At 34.7% G+C, this 20,392-nt stretch overlaps 2 protein-coding genes across 5 annotated transcripts; both read left to right on the top strand.

Annotated features, from left to right (window-relative positions):
• The first annotated feature begins 209 nt into the window (after nucleotides 1-209).
• On the top strand, nucleotides 210-3,000 carry LOC114190770 (B3 domain-containing protein At5g26805-like). 4 transcript variants are annotated; one of them, XM_028079796.1, is made up of 3 exons: nucleotides 210-550; nucleotides 2,064-2,164; nucleotides 2,310-3,000. In XM_028079796.1, exons 1-3 carry the CDS (start codon nucleotides 515-517, stop codon nucleotides 2,947-2,949), a joined length of 777 nt encoding a protein of 258 aa, XP_027935597.1. In that variant the 5' UTR covers nucleotides 210-514; the 3' UTR covers nucleotides 2,950-3,000. The 4 variants fall into 4 exon arrangements, with proteins under 4 accessions (XP_027935597.1, XP_027935600.1, XP_027935598.1 ...); XM_028079799.1 differs by having other exon boundaries at nucleotides 1,931-2,164; XM_028079797.1 differs by having other exon boundaries at nucleotides 1,917-2,164.
• An 8,790-nt stretch (nucleotides 3,001-11,790) lies between these two features.
• Nucleotides 11,791-16,526, top strand: LOC114191002 (ankyrin repeat domain-containing protein 13C). The gene is made up of 3 exons (XM_028080117.1): nucleotides 11,791-12,325; nucleotides 12,471-14,332; nucleotides 15,773-16,526. The coding sequence occupies exons 2-3, from the start codon at nucleotides 12,719-12,721 to the stop codon at nucleotides 16,109-16,111; spliced, it is 1,953 nt and encodes a 650-aa protein (XP_027935918.1). The 5' UTR covers nucleotides 11,791-12,325; nucleotides 12,471-12,718; the 3' UTR covers nucleotides 16,112-16,526.
• Nucleotides 16,527-20,392: the final 3,866 nt, after the last annotated feature.

Genomic DNA, 20,392 nt, shown 5'->3' with positions numbered 1-20,392 from the left:
ATTTAATATACATGAAATAAAATTCTTTAAAAGAAAAAAATAGAAAATAAAAAATGTATTTTGATAGAGACAATTCCTAAAATATATTAAATTATCTTGCAAAAATAATAATAATAATTTTAGTTGTTTAAAAAAAGTTATTTTTTCTGTTAGTAATAAAATAAAATAAAAATCACACTCTCACGTTGACTCCTTCTAAATCCCTATTTTCTCTCCCACTTTTCCTCTATTCACTCTCCACTCTCTCCTAATATATCTCAACATTCACAAATAACTTCCTTTTCCGGATTTCTCATATTCTCTTCTCAATTCATATAAATCCGGGTATAAGAGAAAAAAAAAAAAGATTTGAGAAAGAAGAGATAGAAGAGAGCGACGAAGAGCTTCAGTTGGAGCAGCCAGAAACACAGACATAAAGAAGAAGGAGAATAGTTTTGAGAGGGTTGTTCTGCATTTTTGTGTCTCTAAGAAATCAGAGAGGCCGGTAACGTTGTTAGAAGGTGTAGTACAGAGTATGACTCCATTGTTCATTGCATTTCGGAATCTTCAGGTATTTGCGTAATGCTTAACCCCTTTGCCCCTCTACACTTTTTCCTTTCTTTTGCTTAATATAATCCTTTCTAATTTTAACCTTTTTTTTTTCTTCTCTTTCTTTAATGTTTTCTTTAAAACAATACAAAAGTAAGATGACTTACATTTTGAATACAAATATGACATTATCCTCTCCCCTTTGCATAGAAGATGAATACCCAAATATTTTAAAAGATTGTTCATATTTTTGTTACATTTATCATAATAATTGATAATAAAGGTTAATCTCGATGTGCATGAACATATAGTCTTTACACTATTGAATAACTTTTATGCTTTAAAAAAAGTATGAATAAATACATATCCTTTAAGTTATTCATCATTTATTTATTTTATGTGATTTAAATATAAAATAACAAAGATTGTGTTATTTTCTTTGTTTTTCTCTAACATTTTCTAACTCAAATAACAATGAGTTGTAAGGTCAACAAAATTTGTCATTAAATATGAATTTAATTCAAGAGAACTATGTGGTGTGAAGATAAAAATAAATTAAACACACAAATTAAAATAGACACATACGGATCATAGAAGATAAAAACAAAACAACTACACAAAAACTTAAGAAACAAGATAAAGTGAAAAAAAAATGATGGAAATACTTATTAGACTGGGAAGAAGAGCATCACTTTAAAAGGGACAAACCTTCATCTTCATTATAAATTTAATAAAGAATCTCCACTCGTCTCTTAATAATTGAAAATAACTTTCCTCTCAATTCTCAAATTTCATCAATTCCAAAGTAAAAGTTACAAAAAACAAGGGATGAATATTTATACCCAAACAATAAAAATCCTCATTATGATGTTTTAAAACTTAAGTAAACCTATTAAAACTAAAATATAATATAATATTTATCTCTTATTTTCTTAAAAAAAATTGCTTATTTCTAATAAATTTGCTTATTAAACCTATTAATTAAATCTGTCATGACTTTTCCACACTGGCATTAAGTTGATTAAATTAGTGTAATAAATTTTGTTGAAGATCTGTAACTTACTCTTGCAACTATTGGTCCTATTAGTGTTTTGGTGTTTTTTTAAGAAAACAAATTGATAAACTAACTTAGAATTAAAGATCTAAAGGTGAACTGGAATTATGAGGTTTTAATTATAAATACTTAAAATTTTTAGTTTTAAAAACTCAGCCTAAGTAAGTTTTATAGAAAAAAATTACATTCTAAAAATTCTACATATGATATCAATGGTTGGCTTGCCTATAGTTTCAAATTTTTATGTTAAAGATAAATAAAATAAAATAATTAATGGTCAGTAAAAAAACATGTACATTTTTTATACCTGATTTAGGCCACCCTGAAGATACAGTTTCAGTATCACAGTTGAAAAAATCGCAAGGAGCTAAAGCTATTGTATTCAATAGCATTGCATGTGTACGAATGTTACATGTACATTATACAGTAGCCATGCAAGCCAAACCATTCAATCACGTTCATTGAGATTATGATTCATTAGAGTGAAGCGAGAAATATAGAAAGAGAAACAAGAACAATGTTCGGTACAAAGGAAGAAACTGATGAGACTATGGGAAATGAGAACGATTCGAGACGCGAAAGGTACTTTTTTTTTTCATCCTTGGTTATTCTCTTGTTATTCTTTCATATCTCTCTTTACATTAATCACTTCTTCTTCCTTTGATGTTTGGAATGTGCATTTTCTTTCCAAAAATAAAAAGGTTATTCAATTTGGCGTAATTGGTAGGGAACGGGAACAACAGAATCTTCTGGTTGGACGACAAAGTGTTCTTATGGAGCAACAGAACATTCTGATGGCGCAGCAGAATATTCTGACGGAGCAGCAGAATGTTCTGATGGCGCAGCAGAGTATTCTGATGGGGCAGCAGAAGATTCTGACGGAGCAGCAGAATGCTCTGGTGGCGCAGCAGAAGATTCACACGGAACAACAGAATGTTGCAGATGAGCAGCAGAAGGTTGAGGAACACACGGAGCAGCAAAATTCTTCTTCTGCAGATCATCATGCAATGGAGCAATCTTCAAGTGAAGAAGACCCTTGGAAAATCAAGAAAGTGCTGCAAGATTTTGATCTCACTCTACGACTTCTGGTGGCACCATCATTGGCAAGAAATTTCATGCTACCTGTGTTGAATGCTACTGATTATGAGATTGAAAAAGGTTTTGATGTTGAGATTTGGGATGTGGACACTCACACCAAACACTCTCTCTTTTTCACCAAAAAATCTCATGCTTATATTTTAGTCGATAACTGGATCAATGATTTTGTGCATAGAAGGGCTCTGCACAGAGGGGATGAGATTGGTCTTTGTTGGGATCCAACCCGAAAGTGCTTTAATTTTTCTGTTCTACGTAGGCCCCAGACATGATAGAAATACAAGTTCTACAATAATACTGATAATACTGAAACAAGTTCTCCATTTTCTTTACTTTACTTTTCTTCATTTTCTAGTTTAGTTGCTATTAGTTATGGGAGTATGCTAGACTGTGAATAGATATCAAAGGAAAAGTGTTTCTTGCAGATTTTGTTAACCACAGGAAAATCATATTTTGCAACCTCTGTGAAGGGAACTCAGCAATAAAGCTTATGATTTTGTCTACTGGCAAAACTATTTGGATTACATATGATGCAAATTGTTCTTCATTTTTTTTTTACTTCTAATGACAATTTTAGTAAAATGGTTAAATGTAAGAAGAAAGGAATGAAAGAGAGAAAAATCTTACCACTGGTTTGGATTCCATGGAAGGGTTCTTCTTTTACATCACTAGTTTAACATAGAAGAACAGGTGTTAGAACTCATCGTTGATCCTTTTTTTCTACTGGGGTTTTCCTTTCTTTTAAAACTTCAAAAGTGATCTCTTCGACTTGTACCTTTGTTTAACCTTTTTCAAGATCAAGTTGTCGCAATTATTATTTCAAAGGGTGGGTCTCCCCAAAATATGGGCATCTCTATGTCTTCTTTTAATGTATGAACCTTTGCTATATGTTTATCACCACCCATTTGAGAATTTTAACTATTTTATCCACTAGTTAATGGGTCATTCGGGTAGACTTGATTAACTTCTACGTCCCTATCTTCGAAAGTTAGGATAAGGACTTCAAAATAACACAAGTCCCTAGATCAAGTAACACTTTTCCCATTGAAAATTCTCTATGATGACGGGTATAGTGAAGCTCTTGTGATCCTTCGTCCGAGAAGATAATGTCCAGAGATAATCATTGAAAAATATATTTTCACTACTAAATTTTGACAACTTTTTATTATAACATGATGTGTTATCTTCTAATTGGTTTTGAAATATTGAGAATGAGAAAATAAAAAAATAGAAACCATTTAGGAGATGCCACATAAGGTTGTAAGAAAAAGTTGTTAAAATTTAGTAGTCAAAAAATCATTTTCCATAATCATTAAAGGTCGTAACACGGGTCAGTCTGACCTATTTAGGCGCGTCTCCCATTTGGCCTATAAAATTCGAGTTAGTTCGTCTCGCATTAAAAATATAGGCTGAAAAGTCTGACTCGCGGACTTGGAATCGATTCACTTCTTTTTAAATGGTATAGTTACTGATTTAGTCTCGTAATTTTTTTGGTTTAGTTCAATTTGATTCCTTATTATTTATTTGTTCAATTTAGTTCTCCAATTATTTGAAAATGTTCAATTTAGTAATTTTTGTTAAGTTGAAGTTAACACGGTCACGTATTAAGCTCGTGAAATTTTTAATTTTTAATTTTTTTTTTAATTTTTAATTTTTTCTAAAAATATATAAACTATCATGTGTTAGGTCATTGTCGTTAGAGCTATCAAAATGGATCGGAACCCGCGAGCCAACCCAGCTCACCACGGGTTCGGGCTGGGTTAGGTTGAAATTTTTTTACAAATTTCAATATGGATTAATTTTTGACCCAGCTCATTTAGAACCCGGCTCATCCGGGTTGAACCCGTGGTGAGCCAGGTTGGCTCACCAACCCGCAGATAAAAGGGTCACACAAGAGTTTTTATTTTTTTTATTAAGTTGGGCTTTACATTTGGATCATGTTAAGTTGTTTTTTTATCCAACACATAAATAATTTGTATTTTTTTATTTTGGTTTGTATTTGGATTGTATTAAAGTTTCTTTAGATTTTAATTAGAATTACAATTTAGTTTTGACTGAAAAAAAAAATAAAAAAAATATTTTTTTTAATTAAGTGAACTCGTGAGCCAACTCGTTTAATCTGTCAACCCGTGGTGGGCCGGGCCGGGTTCGAATTTTTTTGGCTCGCTAAAAAGTAGGGGTGATCATGGATTGGATTTTTAATGATCCAATCCAAATCCATTTTTCAAAAAAAGTAGATTGAATTTTTTAAAATTCCAGATCCAAATATTTAGATCAAGTTTAAATTCATATCTAAATATTTGGATCAAGTTCAAAATCCAAAATCCATTTTTCATAAAATAAATTCAAATTAAATTTTTTTAAAACTAGTGTCCATAGGGCTGACACCATAGAACTTGGGGGGCAACGAGGCCAAATTTCAGCATGGGATGAACTTGGATGACTTTCGAACGAATTTCGGTCGGGGACGACGTGACCAAATTTGGGCCAAGGTCGACTTGACAAAATTTCAGTCGAGATCGACTTGATTGGATTCGACTGAATTTCGGCCAAGGTTGATTTTGCCTAATACGACCAAATTTTGGCCAGAGCCAACTTGGCCAAATATGACAACATTTGGGCCAGGGCTTGATCAGTCAAGTTTCAGTCAGGATTGACTCCACTAAATTCGTCAGCCGGGACTGACTTGACTGAACATGGCCAATTTTCGATCACAGCTGACTAAGTTGAATATAGTCAAATTTCGTCCGGGACTTACTCGACCGAATACGGCTAAATTTGGGCTAGTGCCGACTTGACCAAATTTTGGTCATGACCAACTCGACTAAATTTGGCCAAATTTAGGTCAGAACCGACTCGCCTAAATATGACCAAATTTCGGTCGTGATCGACTCTGCTGAATATGACCAAATTCAGGTCAGGACTAACTCAGTCAAATTTTGGTTGAGGCCAACATGACTGAATTTTGACTGGAGTCGACTCGACTGAATTCGGCCAAATTTCGATCGTGGCCGACTCAGTTAAATATGGCCAAATTTCGATCGTGACCGACTCATTTGAATACGACCAAATTTCATCCTAGGCCGTCTCAGCCGAATATGACCAAATTTGGGTCAGGGCCGACTCGGCCAAATCTCAATCGGGGCCAACTCGATTGAATTCGACCGAATTTTGATTGGAGCCAACTATGCTAAATACAGCCGAATTTTGGTCGCGGTTGTCTCGGCCAAATACGGTCAAATTTTGTCTAAGTCGACTCAGCCCAATGCAGTCAAACTTGGATCAAGGTGAACTCAACCGAATACTTCCAAATTTTGTCCAGGACCAGTTGGGCCAAATTTTGATCGGGACCGACTCGACAAAATTTGGCCTAATTCGGCCAAATTTTGTATAGGGTCACGCCAAATCAATCAAATACGACTAAATTTGAACTAGTCCATCCCAACCTTTAGCCTAACCTAACAAAAAATATAAACTGAAAATTTGGATTGAATATTTTGGATTATCCATTTTGAAAATCTAGATTTAGAGTATGGATATACAATCCATAAAATATATAAAATGTAGATCAGATTGATATCCAAATCCAATAAAATGGATTGGATTTTTAATAAAATAAATATTAAATGGATTTGAGCATCGCAAAAATGGATTGGATCATGAAAATTAGATTTTTTTGCCCATCCTTAGTTTAACTTTTCAGATCATCCTCTGTTTCCTTCCGCTCATTTAAGAGTTCAATAAATATAAATTATTGTTGTTACTCTCATAATTTTTTATTTTTATGTGTTAAGTAAACATTAATTATTACTTTTACCTTCATATTTTTATTCTTTCACTTTTATATGTATTTAATCTCTTTTTATTAATACATTTTTTTACAAGAGTATAATTTAAATTTGTTAGTACAAATTTATGGATACATTAACAATTCTTTTATTAAACTTCTAAAATTTCCAATTAAAGGTTTAATGTTTACAGATGTCTCACATCTCACGTCTTACGTCGCACGTCTCACGTCTCTCACGTCTCTCACGTCACACGTCGCACGTCTCTCACGTCCAACGTCACACGTCCCACGTCTCACGTCCTATGTTCCACGTCCCAAATCCCACGTCCCACGTTCCACGTCCCACGTCCCACGTCCCACGTTTCACGTCCCATGTCTCACGTCTCCCACGTCGCACGTCCAACGTCACACGTCCCACGTCTCGACATCGCACGTCTTTCACGTCTCACGTCTCTCACGTAGCACGTCTCTCACATAGCACGTCTCCCACGTCTCACGTCTCTCACGTTCAACGTCCCATGTTTCATGTCTCTCACGTCTCACGTCTCACGTCCCACGTTTCATGTCTCTCACGTCTTACGTCCCACATTTCACGTCTCACGTCCCACGTCCCACGTCTCGCATCTCATGTCTAACGTTTCACGTCTCACATCCCACGTCCCATGTCCCATGTCCCACGTCCCACGTCCCATGTCCCACATTTCACGTCCCATGTTCCACGTCTCTCACGTCTCACGTCTCTCGACGTCACATGTCTCTCACGTCTCACGTCCCTCACGTAGCACGCGTCTCACGTCTCACGTCTCTCACGTAGCACGTCTCCCACGTCTCTCACGTTCCACGTCCCACGTTTCATGTCTCTCACGTCTCACGTCCCACGTTTCATGTCTCTCACGTCTCACGTCTCGCATCTCACGTCTAACGTCTCACGTCCCACGTCTCACGTCTCACATCTCACATCTCACATCCTACGTCTCTCGTCTCTCGCCTCACCTCTCACGTCTCTCGTCTCACGTCGCACGTCTCTCGTCTCACGTCGCACGTCTCACGTCGCACGTCTCACGTCTCACGTCTCACGTCTCACGTCTCACGTCTCACGTCTCACGTCTCACGTCTAACGTCTCACGTCTCACGTCTCATGTCTCATGTCCCACGTCTCACGTCCCATGTCCTACGTCCCATGTCCCACTTCTCACGTCCCACGTCTTACGTTTTCTCACGTCTCACGTCTTCTCACGTCTCACGTCTCACGTTTCATGTTCCACGTCCTATGTCTCACGTTTCACGTCCCATGTCCTACGTCTCACATCTCACGTTGCATGTCTCACGTTGCATGTCCCACGTTCCACGTATCACGTCCACGTCTCACCTTCCACGTTCCACGTAGCATGTCTCACGTCCCACGTCTCACATTATTGCACTGAAATACTTGATTCTTTCATAAAATAATGGTTCTTTGGTTTACTGGTTGCAGTATAGCTAAGGTTCTTCTTTGCTGTTTATCCTTATTCAGATAATAGTTTCTTATTGATCGAAAGAAGGAAGAGAACTGAAATTATTTTACCGGAAATATGATAGCTAACCTTATGCAACAACAATAATTTGAAGCTTTTGCAGATGTCTGCTATCATTACATGGATGATTTTAGAAAAATGTTTAGATGTTGGCAAGCAATATTTTTTTATTGTTTTTCTATTTTGACATTCAATATGCGAAGAGATGTGTCACAAAATTTAATTAAGGGTGGGCAAAAATCCATTTTTTATATTCCAATCTATTTTTTCTATGATCTAATCCATTTAATATTTATTTTATTAAAAATTCAATCCATTTAAAATCCATTTTATTGGATATGGATATCAATCTGATATATATTTTATAAATTGGATATCCATTCTCTAAATCTAGATTTTTCAAATGGATAATTCAAAATATTCAATCCAAATTTTCAGTTTATATTTTTGGTTAGGTTAGGGTAAAAGTTGAGACCGACTAGTCCAAATTTAGTTGTATTTGATTGAGTTGGCGTGACCCTATACAAAATTTGGTTGAATTCTGTCAAGTCAGTCTCAATCGAAATTTGGCCCAGCTGGTCCTGGACAAAATTTGGAAGTATTCGGTTCAGTTCACCCCGACCCAAATTTGACTGCATTGGGCTGAGTTGACCTAGACAAAATTTGACCGTATTCGGTCAAGACAACCGTGACCAAAATTTGGCTATATTCAGCCTAGTTGGCTCCAGTCAAAATTTGGTCGAATTCAATCGAGTTGGCCCCGATTGAGATTTGGCCGAGTCGGCCCTGACCCAAATTTGGTCGTATTTGGCTGAGACGGCCTAGGGTGAAATTTGGCTGTATTCAAATGAGTCAGTCACAATTGAAATTTGGCCATATTCAACTAAGTCAACCACGACCAAAATTCGGCCGAATTTAGTCAAGTCGGCTCCGGTCAAAATTCGGTTGTGTTGGCCTCGACCAAAATTTGACCGAGTTGGTCTTGGCCTGAATTTGGTCGTATTCGGCAGAGTCGATCACGACCGAAATTTGGTCATATTTAGGCGAGTCGGTCCTAACCTAAATTTGACCAAATTCAGTCGAGTTGGTCATGACCAAAATTTGGTCAAATCGGCACTTGCCCAAATTTAGCTGTATTCGGTCGACTAAGTCCCGAACGAAATTTGACTATATTCAACTTAGTCGGCTGTGATCGAAGATTGGTCATATTCAGTCAAGTCGGTCCCAGCCGACAAATTTAGTGGAGTCAACCCTGACCGAAATTTGACTGATCAACCCTAACCCAAATGTGGTCATATTTGGCCAAGTCGGCTCTCGCCAAAATTTGGTCGTATTAGGCAAAATCGGCCCTAGCCGAAATTCAGTCGAATCCAGTCAAGTCGATCTCGACTGAAATTTTGTCTAGTCGATCTTAGCCCAAATTTGTTCACGTCATCCCCGACCGAAATTCGTTCGAAAGTCATCTAAGTTCATCCCATGCTGAAATTTGGCCTCGTTGGCCTCGACAAAAATCCTGCCAAATTTTGTGTTAGCCCTATCAAAAATTTAATCCACATCCATTTTAGATCCAAATAATGGACGTGGATTCAAATTTGTGTCTATAAGGCTAACACCAAAGAATTTGACAGATTTGGCCGAATACTTCCAAATTTTATCCTGGACCAACTGGGTCAAATCTCTATTGGGACCGACTTGACAGAATTTGACCTAATTCGGCCAAATTTTGTATAGGATCACGCCAACTCAATCAAATACGACTAAATTTGGGCTAGTTTGTCTCAACCTTTAGCCTAACCTAACAAAAAATATACAGTGAAAATTTGGATTGAATATTTTGGATTATCCATTTTGAAAATCTAGATTTCAAGAATGGATATCTAATCCATAAAATATATAAAATGTAGATTAGATTGATATCCAGATTTAATAAAATGGATTTTAAATGGATTTGATTTTTAATAGAATGGATATTAAATGGATTGGATCATAGAAAAAATGGATTGGATCATAAAAATTGGATTTTTTGCTCACCCTTGCTAAAAAATGAGCTGAGTTGGGTTGTCTCACTAAATCATCAACCCGTGGTGGGTCGAGCTAGATCAGGCCGGATTATCCGTTTTGACAGCTCTAATCGTTGTGTCACGTATAGTAGTTATTTTTAATTTAGTCCTCTATTTAAATTTTTTGTTCAATTTAGTACCTATATTTTAAAACGATTTGATTTTGTCCTCTCCAATTTGAGACCAAATTAATAAATAAGCTTAATCACAACTTATTTATACTTAATTTTTCTTTTTTGAATTCATACATCAAATCATTATACCTAAATATTTAAATTTATTACATGATAATACACTATAATAACAAATTTTACATGATATATCGAATTGCATTTACATATTTATACTCAAATGAAAAAAAAAACTATTATACATAACAAAACTAAGAAAAAGAAAAACTAGCATGGAGCATAATTGTAAAGAAAGAAAAAGTTGCAAAATGTGGCTTAGAATAGATGTCATAGCATTATCTATAGAGTATTCGAATTTATATTTTTTTTTTATTTTTTATATTATGTCTTTAAATATATATTTTTTACCAGTAACAAAATTTTATAAATATAGAAATATTTATATAATTACAAAGATAATTAATAAATAAAATAAAAAAACAAAAGTGTTTTTTTTTCTCTCATCCTTTATCTTTTTACTTAAATAATTAGAAAATAATACATTATTTGAAAGATCTGTCCTAATCCTAGAATTTGTATTTGAAGAATATTCTAAAGTGATACTATCTGGAAAAAAAAAATATTAATATACACTAAACTTTATGGGTTAAAATATATTAAAAACTTTTGAATATAAAAACAAAACATGTAAATAATACTAAGAGAAGATTTGAAATAAAAAGGGAGACATGTTTGATGAACGATGAAATAATGAAGGTAAATTAAAATGTGATATCGGAATTAACAGTGAAAAAGAAAGGAAATAGAGAAGCAGGTTCCTTCTTTTGTGGGTCACATGCATGCCACCTTTTCCCATCAATTCCATCAATCCACCCTTTCCTTCTCTAACCAATCAACCTTTCTTCTTTTTCTTTCTTCCCTTTTTCCAAACTTAGTTTTAGGAAACTTCTTCAACAAAACTCACTAACCTCTTTTCCTTTTCTCTTCATCATTTCCCTTCTCAATTTTAAAATTTATGCATTTTTATCGTTATATAATATTTAAATTTATAGTTATTTATAAGTCAGTTTTTTTTTTTTACTTTACAAGATGTAAAGTTTCATGTTTTATTTTAAGAGTGTAATACTTTATTGTTATTAAATTCTGTAGATAGTTTATGCATACTATTAAAAAATCCTCTTGAACATGTTTTAAACAATAATTTAATTTTAAATACATTATTATAAAGAAAGTATATCACCTTAACAATTATCTGATATAACTTTTAAAATATTTATTATAAAATAAATAAACTCACTGTAGAATTCAATCTTGGATTAGATGAATATCAAAAGGGCTTTTACAAACACACTATAACTAAATTCTTAAAATAATTATTACAAAATCATTATTTTTTTTTGTAAAATCATAATTCATGATTAATTACCAAAAAAAAAAGAAAAAAAAAATCTTTGCAGAATCAATTTATTTTTCAATTGAATTCTTACAGAAATATGAGAAAGACTTTTCTTAAAACAAAATAAGACACCTATTTATTTTTATTATTTTACTAATTTAGTGGTGAGAAATTTCTTCGTACTTGGTCTGAAGAAAACATGACACACCCTTCTTTGAAACCTTGATTGTTCAATATTCTTTTCTTATTTTCGTTTGCAAGTAAATTTCTTTTTCGAAGTGTTCCTCACTTTTGGTCTTCTCTATCCGTTTTTAGCTAAACCTTTGCAACATAAACTAGTTCCTCTTTCTTTGCTTGTGTGGTGGGGTTTATTCTCTTTCTTGATCCATGGCGTTGTTATTCCAACTTTCACCTTTTCTCTCACCAATTTCCCCTCCTCGCACACCTTCGTTTCCTCTTTTTTCTTGTGTTTTGTGATTTCTCAATATTTTAAAAAGGGAAAATCGAATTTAATATTCAAAGGTGAGTTTTTTATTCTAGAATTTCTGTTTCACGCAACCACATGCATGTTCTCTTCATGCTTGTCTGATCTGGATTGGATCACTAGGATCTTTGCCATCTGCACTTTTTGTTTGGTACTTGAGGGGTATAGTGAGTGGAGTGGTGGGGTTTCTTTGAGTAACACATGATATGAATCCCTGGACTCTTGGGCAATCATATTCATAGGACAAAGCAAAACATAGAAGAAAGGAACAAGGTTAGTGTGTTAGCATCTTTCACCTTCTTTTCAGATATCCTTGATCTGGGACCCCACAAGATGCTTTTCTTTGATTCTTGATTTTCTGTTATGCTTTCATGTTTCTGATGCAAAAGGGGTGTCTTTTAATTTCTGATCTTGATAGGGACCGAGCTTTTTCTGCGGCGTTCTGGAGGGGAATTACGCATGAGGGTCTGTTTCATTTGTTACATCCTACGTTGTGGTGTGTGAGTGCTGGTTGGTGGTTGGTTGGATTGGGGAAGTGTGAGTGGGGTACCCTATTGGGTAAAGTTTAGATTTTTCTTTTTTTTTTTTTTCATGGTGGCGTGTGTTTATGCTTGTGATTGGTAGTGGGGGTTGGTGGTGGTGTGTTATCCCTTGTGCTGTTGAGCTATGGCGGGGATTGATGCTACAAAGTATGGTCACAGTCCTGTGCACAAGGCCATAGTTTCAAAGGATTATGCTGAGCTTAGGAAGATTCTCGCCGGCCTCCCACGGCTGCGTAACACGGCGGAGATTCACACTGAAGCGGTGTCAATTGCGGAAGAAGAAAAGGCTGATGCGATTTCCGCTTTGATTGACCGGCGAGATGTGCCAAACCGGGATACTCCTCTTCATTTGGCTGTGAAATTTGGGGATGAAGTTGCCACGGAGATGCTTATGGTTGCCGGAGCAGATTGGAGTCTGCAGAATGAGCAGGGTTGGAGTGCTCTTCAGGAAGCAATCTGCAACAGAGAAGAGGGTATAGCAAAGATAATAATCAAGCATTACCAGCCTCTGGCTTGGGCAAAATGGTGCAGAAGATTGCCTCGTTTGGTAGGGACCATGAGGAGAATGAGAGACTTCTACATGGAGATTACATTCCATTTTGAGAGTTCTGTGATTCCTTTCATCTCAAGGATTGCTCCTTCAGACACCTACAAGATTTGGAAGAGGGGTGCGAATCTGAGGGCAGACATGACTTTGGCTGGTTTTGATGGTTTTAGAATCCAGAGATCAGATCAGAGCATTATTTTCCTTGGTGATGGTTCAGAGGATGGGAAAGTTCCACCAGGATCACTCTGCATGATCTCACACAAAGAAAAAGAGGTGCTCAATGCCCTGGATGATGCTGGATTTGCAGCAAATGAGGAGGAGGTTCAGCAAGAAGTGGCTGCAATGTCTAAAACAAATATTTTTCGGCCGGGGATCGATGTAACACAGGCGGTTCTTTTGCCTCAGTTGACATGGAGGAGGCAGGAGAAGACAGAAATGGTAGGGGCTTGGAAAGCTAAGGTGTATGATATGCACAATGTGGTTGTGAGCATAAAGTCTAGAGGAGTCCCTGGAGCTATGACAGATGATGAACTCTTTTCATCTTGCAATGAAAATGAAACTGAGAGTGAAGAGTTCAATGATATATTGACTGAGGAGGAAAGAAGGCAATTGGAAGACGCGCTTCGGCTGGATTCAGCCGACATGGCCAACGAGAGTGACGAGGTTGTCATTGGACATCGTCACAGCTGCTATGAGCATAGAGACATTCCCATTGAGGATGGAAATTGTAACAAGAGTGGAGAAAACAAGCAGGAAAAGAAAGGATGGTTTGGTGGATGGAGGAAAAAGGAGTCAAAACCTGAAACGCCAAAGAAGATTGCTGCACCAAGAAGTTCTCTTTGTGTAGAAGAAAAGGTGAGTGATTTGTTAGGGGATTCTCCTTCAAGAAACCAGACTAAGCCAGGAAGACATTCTGTTGAGATAGCTGTGAAGGGTGATGAGTCACGGAGGAAAAAAGATGCCAAGGCTTCTTCTGCAAATTCTGACGGCAGAAGTCGTCACAAAGATGGAAATCGTGAAAATGAATACAAGAAAGGGTTGCGTCCTATTCTTTGGCTTTCCCCTAACTTTCCACTGAAAACTGAAGAACTCCTGCCATTGCTGGACATTGTTGCGAACAAAGTTAAAGCGATTCGACGATTAAGAGAACTCCTTACAACTAAACTTCCAATGGGAACCTTCCCTGTTAAGGTCTGTGCTTTGTCATCTTTTTAAGGCCTGTTATTAGAAGTATGAATATTCTAGGCATAATGTATGTTGAACTCTTTAATTGCTTTGCTTCCATTTTATTTTCTTCTGTATCACTTTCTATGATGAATTCGACTTGCTTCTTTATTCTGCTTATGCTGTAGTGTGCTGCACATCATTTGTTGGTCTATAAATGGGAGGTATCAAGTGAAAGTAGTTGCAGAATAGGAGTCATGAATAGACCTGAGCTAGAAACGGATACTGTTGCTCAATTCAATAACCAATGTGAAGATAAAGTATATAAATCATTGTATTATCTACATATAGTTCAAGGGGACACAAGATAATAACCAAGCAATCTTAAGTGACTCAAAAGTAAAGTAGCACTTTGCTGAAAAACCAAAAACCCTACAATATGTAGTATGTGATAGTGATTCTTTATGAATTGATAGGTGATAATGATAATAATGTCTGCATCAATGACAGCTTAAGTGTCATTGTGTGTGTCACTATCATTATTATTGCAAAGTAAAAATGTTTATGCTAGCTGGTCAATGTTAGTTACCAATTGTTTTTCTGACAATTAGTAGTAATGTTAACAGTGTTAAAATTCATGCCAATGAGCTTGCATTGTGGTTTGTTTTTCTTGGGATTAGGTTGAATAAAAAAATAAAAAAATTGTGGTTTGCTGTTTTCAGTCAATAGTAAAGTGTATTCCAAAGTGTATTCGTGTTTTGCTATTATCTCTTTATTTATACACACGTGTATACACACACACATACCTTGCTGAGTTATTCTTTTGTCTTAGTTTCTTTATGTTTTCTTTGATGCCTTATCTTTCCTTTCGTTTAAAGATAACTTTTTATTCTTATTTGTTTTTAGAAAAAAAAAAATAACATTGTTGTAATTTTTGTCTAAAATCATGATGACATTTGTATTATTCTTTTTGTAACTCTAATTTTTCACAGATACATACTTTATCTCTATCAGTGATTAAGATTTCTTTCTTGTAATGAAAGACATTCCCATTTTAAGAGACTGTTTCAGAAAACCCGAAATAAGTTTCAATGGGTGGAAAAGCTCAGAGCTTATTCTCTCAGTAATTGAAGAATTTAGTTTTCATGAACCAACTACTTAAAAGCATAAGGTTTTAAGTGAAGATTCATGAATGGTTTTGTATTGAGTATTTCTAGTCTAGATGTCTACTTCAGCTTAGGCAAGAACATCAAATTACTGATTCTAGTTAGTGCACTCAACAAAGATTGCTCAATACTCACAACAAAAACTGAACCATGTCATTGAGCTTCTTCAGGAAAGGGAAATTTAACTTCATTGTATCATATAAATCACATGATTACTGTCTTTGTTGGCTTTTGTTTGTCTATTCACATGTTTTCTTTGCAAATGATGTTAATCCATTTCCTCTTGCATGATGATACACAGGTTGCCATCCCTGTGGTTCCTACTATCAGAGTATTGGTTACCTTCACAAAGTTTGAAGAACTACAGCCGGTAGACGAATTCGCGACGCCGCCGTCGAGTCCGTCTGCGACCGGCCAAGAGAGCCCTGCGGTGCAACATTTCTCAGCATCATCTTGGTTTCAATGGATAAAGGCTCCTTATCGCTCTAGCACATCGGCTCCAGGATCCAGCAGTAGGATAGAAAATATTCAAGACCCATTTGCAATTCCATCTGATTATACTTGGATCAGTGCTGAAGCAAAGAAAAAGAAGATGCAAGAGAAGAACAAATCAAAGAAAGGAAAAAGTCATAATAGCTAATTATGCCAGTGAGTGTGACTCTTCATGAGCAAGCTCCAAACTTGGAAGTGCTTTGGTTGTTTACAAGACTTTGGCCATTTTCTGGAAATTGAATTTGAAGTTATCTTTCATGTGGGGTGGGATTATCCAAGGAGTTATGCATTAACTATTTGAAGCATGTGGCATAAGGAAAAGAAACATTGTGATTCTTGCAATGATAGCTGCAAAGAATTTGTTGATTGTGTTTCAGGGCATGTGGAAAACCATTATTAATTCAGGATAGTTGCAATCAGTGTTCCAACTTTTCATATTCATGATTGCAGTTTAAATTTACCTTTGTTTGGTTATAATAATTCTTTTCCCTGATTTCATTCATGTAAATAAACTCAACAATTTGCTTATTCGCTTTGAGCTTTATCATTTACGTTTTATTCTATTTCAGCTTTGTTGTTATTAATGAAATTTGGTGTCAGTTATCATTGAACTTGTCTTATGAAGGGGAATTTCTTCTTGTATCCTATGTATAGTTTTAGTGAAATGATTTAGTTATCCTTTATTAAAAAGTTTGTATCCTATCTTGTTTTTCAAATTTACATTATGCGTTTTCTAATTCAGAATATAAATTTGTATCACAGATTGTAAAATCTGAATTATATTTTAGATTTTGATTTTCTTTTTCTAAATTTGTATTATAAATTATATAGTTCAAAATGTAAATTTGCATGATGAATTATACAATTTCGGTTTTAAAATATATTTTACATTTTGAATTATCTTTTAAATTTTAATTTGAATGATGAATGTAGATTTTGCATGTATTGATCTTATAATTTAGAATGTAATTTACATTTTAGTTTATTTTTAAATTTGTTTTACAAATTGTATAATTTAAAATTTATATTTACATTATGAATTGCATAATTCTAAATGTACTGTATTTTGGATTGTCTTCCAAATTTATATTTACAATACAAATTTAAATTTCAGATTATACAATTTGAAATATCTACACACAATCCAAAACTATAAATAAAACATAAAAAAAAATCATATGCTATCCTTTTCTATTAATTTTTGAGAGGGGTATAATTAGAATTTTAGAATATATGGGGTGCAAGAAGAAATTTTATTGTGTAGATGAGTGCAATCGGACTTGTGAAAAAAATGACAATATACATATCTCCAAACGTAGCTTCTAAAATTATGAAGCGAAAAAATTGTTCTTCGAATGTTGTAAAAACTTTGTTGCACCCCAAAAAGGAATTTCCTTTTGAATGTAAATATAAATATAGTTGTTGCATACCTCTTGCCCCTCCATACACAGTAGTTTATGTACCTCCATACAAAGCTCTTGCATTCCATTGTCAAAAGGTTAAGACGAGCTGCATCTCCTTCATTACAATATTGTCCATCTCCATCACAGTGTTGTTCTACACCTTCATAGTTTTACACCTTCATAGCTTCAAGGCATCACATCATTGCTCAAAGCTTGTGGAGGAAAAGTGGTTCATCATTGTTCTACGTGATTAAGCAACATTAGTTATGAAGTCGTGGATAAAGACGTGATTTCAACATTTGTGGAGAGGTGACAATGAAATACAAATACATGCCACATTCCAGTTGGCGAGATGACCATCGCTTTGGACGATGTGTCGGCGTTGTTGCATATTCTCATTGTGGGGACAGTTTTGTTCTTATGGTGTGTTGGATTTTTCTAGTGCCTCAAACTTATTGTGGAGTTGCTTGGAGGTAGATGTTAGTGATATGAATACAGAGATTATACATTGTTGTGTTTGAAGTGTGAGATTGAGTTGACTTTAAGAGGTTTATGAAGAGAGTTATGTCCATTAGGGATGAGATTGTGCAACAATGACTTACCTATTACATCTAGTGGGATGCACAACATTTGCCGATAAGAATGCCTCATCAATTGACGTGTCCTACATGCAAATGTTCCACAATCTATGGATGTGTGGTGGCCACTTAGGAGAGCTACAAGACTTACCCATATGTATGACTAGTTAAGGGATGACTGCTTTGTCAAGACAAAGTTGTTGAGTGGTTACGCGACGTTGTTACAGGTAAATAATATACATTATTTGGATAAGTTATTGTTATTGGATTATGCATTTATAAATAGTAATTGAGTATTTAATGTGTAATAGGTGTGGATATATGAGGATTATCCACATATGGAAAGAAAATATGCGAATCTAACATATGATGAAGTTCAGTCGTGAGTAGTAAGATGTCACTGGACGACATATATCAACTCTTAGTGTTGTACGAATGCAATTAGACGCTTTCACACCTACTGGGTTGATATGGACTCTTTATGATCGTTATCGCTAGACTAGACCAAATGAGGCAATTTCTAGGTTCTCGGGTTTCATCCAACAGGGAACCTACATCTAGCGTCATTTGCTAAAGCGTGTATTGCAACAATATGAGTTTGAGCATAACATTCCCCAACCTCCTATTCCATACAAAAGGGGGGGGGGGGGGGGGGTTTATGATGTTATAAACGATATGTGGCTGAACTTTGTTGATCATCTCTTCATTGGTGAGACAGGCTACATCTCCATCTACATGTGCAGCTAGATACTATGAGTGGTTTGAATTTGTCTCGCATCCATATATACTCCCAACCTCCTCCATTGTGATTCAGTTTACCACACAATTTAATGGGACAATTATACTTTCTTGTCTCGATTATAATCACCTTCAATCCCAGTTTGTGTTTTCTATACTTCCTTTTTCATAGCCTAACAACACACAAGTCTTCCTTCCCTGACATCCATTTATTGTGACAAACCTTAAAATTACTATTACAAAACCAAAACCACCAATTCAAGTAAATCATCTCGGGTCCCAAATACCTCCTACACAAATAAATTACAACATAAGTACATTTCATGTCACTATTTTTTCAAACACAAATTCATTTCAACTAACCTCTTCAGTTGTAAACGACACAAGGTAATCCCCTTCAACCAATTCATCTTTATTTTCCTAATACCCCATTATATTGGATTCTTCCATTTCAAACATTTGATCTACCTCATCCAATATATTACTCAAATAATCCATTTCTATAAAGTTAGTTCAAATAACACAATAAATTTCACTCAAATACACAAATAACATAATACATATACCGTATCGTATAATTTGACAATTAAATATACATTACGAATTGTACAACCCAACACGTAAATGTGCATCACAGATTATGTAATTTGGTATGTAAATTTGCATACCAAATTACACAATCTTTGTTGCAAATTTACATGTTAGATAGTATTCTCAATCAACTTTCCGAATTACAAAATATGATAACCGAAAATACATTACAAATTTTATAATTCGTAATATCAATTCACCATTATTTTCTGTAATTTGGTATGTGTAAAATTATAATTTATCACTTATGGATTATATAATTTGTATCATTCACGAATTACATAATCCAAAATTATAATGGAAACGAAATATATCTTACAAAAACAAAATATATGACAACAATGAAGCTCTGCAGAACCGTCACCATCACACGACCACCACGACACACCCAATTGCCTAGCAAATACCACCAAAAATCAGTAACCACATGGAATCACCACCACAAATGAACTAACAACAATAAATAGCACCTATTCAAAACCCTAATTATTCATCACATTGTCTTATTGTGTATCTTAGACGCAGGAATATTTTTTGAATTTTAACAAATATAGGGGTGCAAAAAGAAATAGCCTTTAAAATATCATTTTTGAATTACTTAACACTCTTTCATACCGTAGGAATAAAGATTTAACAACTTTTAGGAGAAGCCATTATATAGCACTCTTAAATGGGATTTATTATAACAGAATATTTTTTTAGAATACTTGGAATTCATTCCTAACATCACATGAACTCTTAAATTTATAATTTTATTTTCAAAAGAACTAAACGTTTGTTTTAATAAAAAGAAAATAACATAAGTAAAAAAAGTTGTCTAATAACTTATAGTTAGGATTTTAAATTTAAAATCTACTTTTTATAAGATTTTTTTATTGGAACATGTTAATTTAAGTGGCTTAAGATTCTTTGTTTCAAGAATTAAAAAAAAAATGCATTTTATTATGTATTAAATGAACTTCTTAAGTTATAAAATTTAAAAGATAAATAAAAATGATAAAAATGTAAGTATTATAAGAGATTATTTACTTGGTTTTTGTAAAATAAAATATTGTATTAAAGATTATATAATTTGTGATTTGATGAGCAAATGAGTGGTGGTGGTTAAGTGAGAATTGA

The sequence above is a fragment of the Vigna unguiculata genome, chromosome 7 (genome assembly GCF_004118075.2).
Source record: "Vigna unguiculata cultivar IT97K-499-35 chromosome 7, ASM411807v1, whole genome shotgun sequence".
Lineage (NCBI taxonomy): Eukaryota > Viridiplantae > Streptophyta > Magnoliopsida > Fabales > Fabaceae > Vigna > Vigna unguiculata.
Note: the sequence above shows the minus strand (reverse complement) of the source record. Positions and strands in the feature narration are given on the sequence as shown.

Excerpts from the sequence above, each read along its gene's own strand:
- LOC114190770 (XM_028079796.1), top strand. The coding sequence starts at position 515 with ATGACTCCATTGTTCATTGCATTTCGGAATCTTCAG. Across the intron at positions 551-2,063 it reads TTGCATTTCGGAATCTTCAG|AGTGAAGCGAGAAATATAGA; the intron begins GTATTTGCGTAA and ends ATGATTCATTAG. Across the intron at positions 2,165-2,309 it reads AACGATTCGAGACGCGAAAG|GGAACGGGAACAACAGAATC; the intron begins GTACTTTTTTTT and ends CGTAATTGGTAG.
- LOC114191002 (XM_028080117.1), top strand. The coding sequence starts at position 12,719 with ATGGCGGGGATTGATGCTACAAAGTATGGTCACAGTCCTGTGCACAAG. Across the intron at positions 14,333-15,772 it reads TGGGAACCTTCCCTGTTAAG|GTTGCCATCCCTGTGGTTCC; the intron begins GTCTGTGCTTTG and ends GATGATACACAG.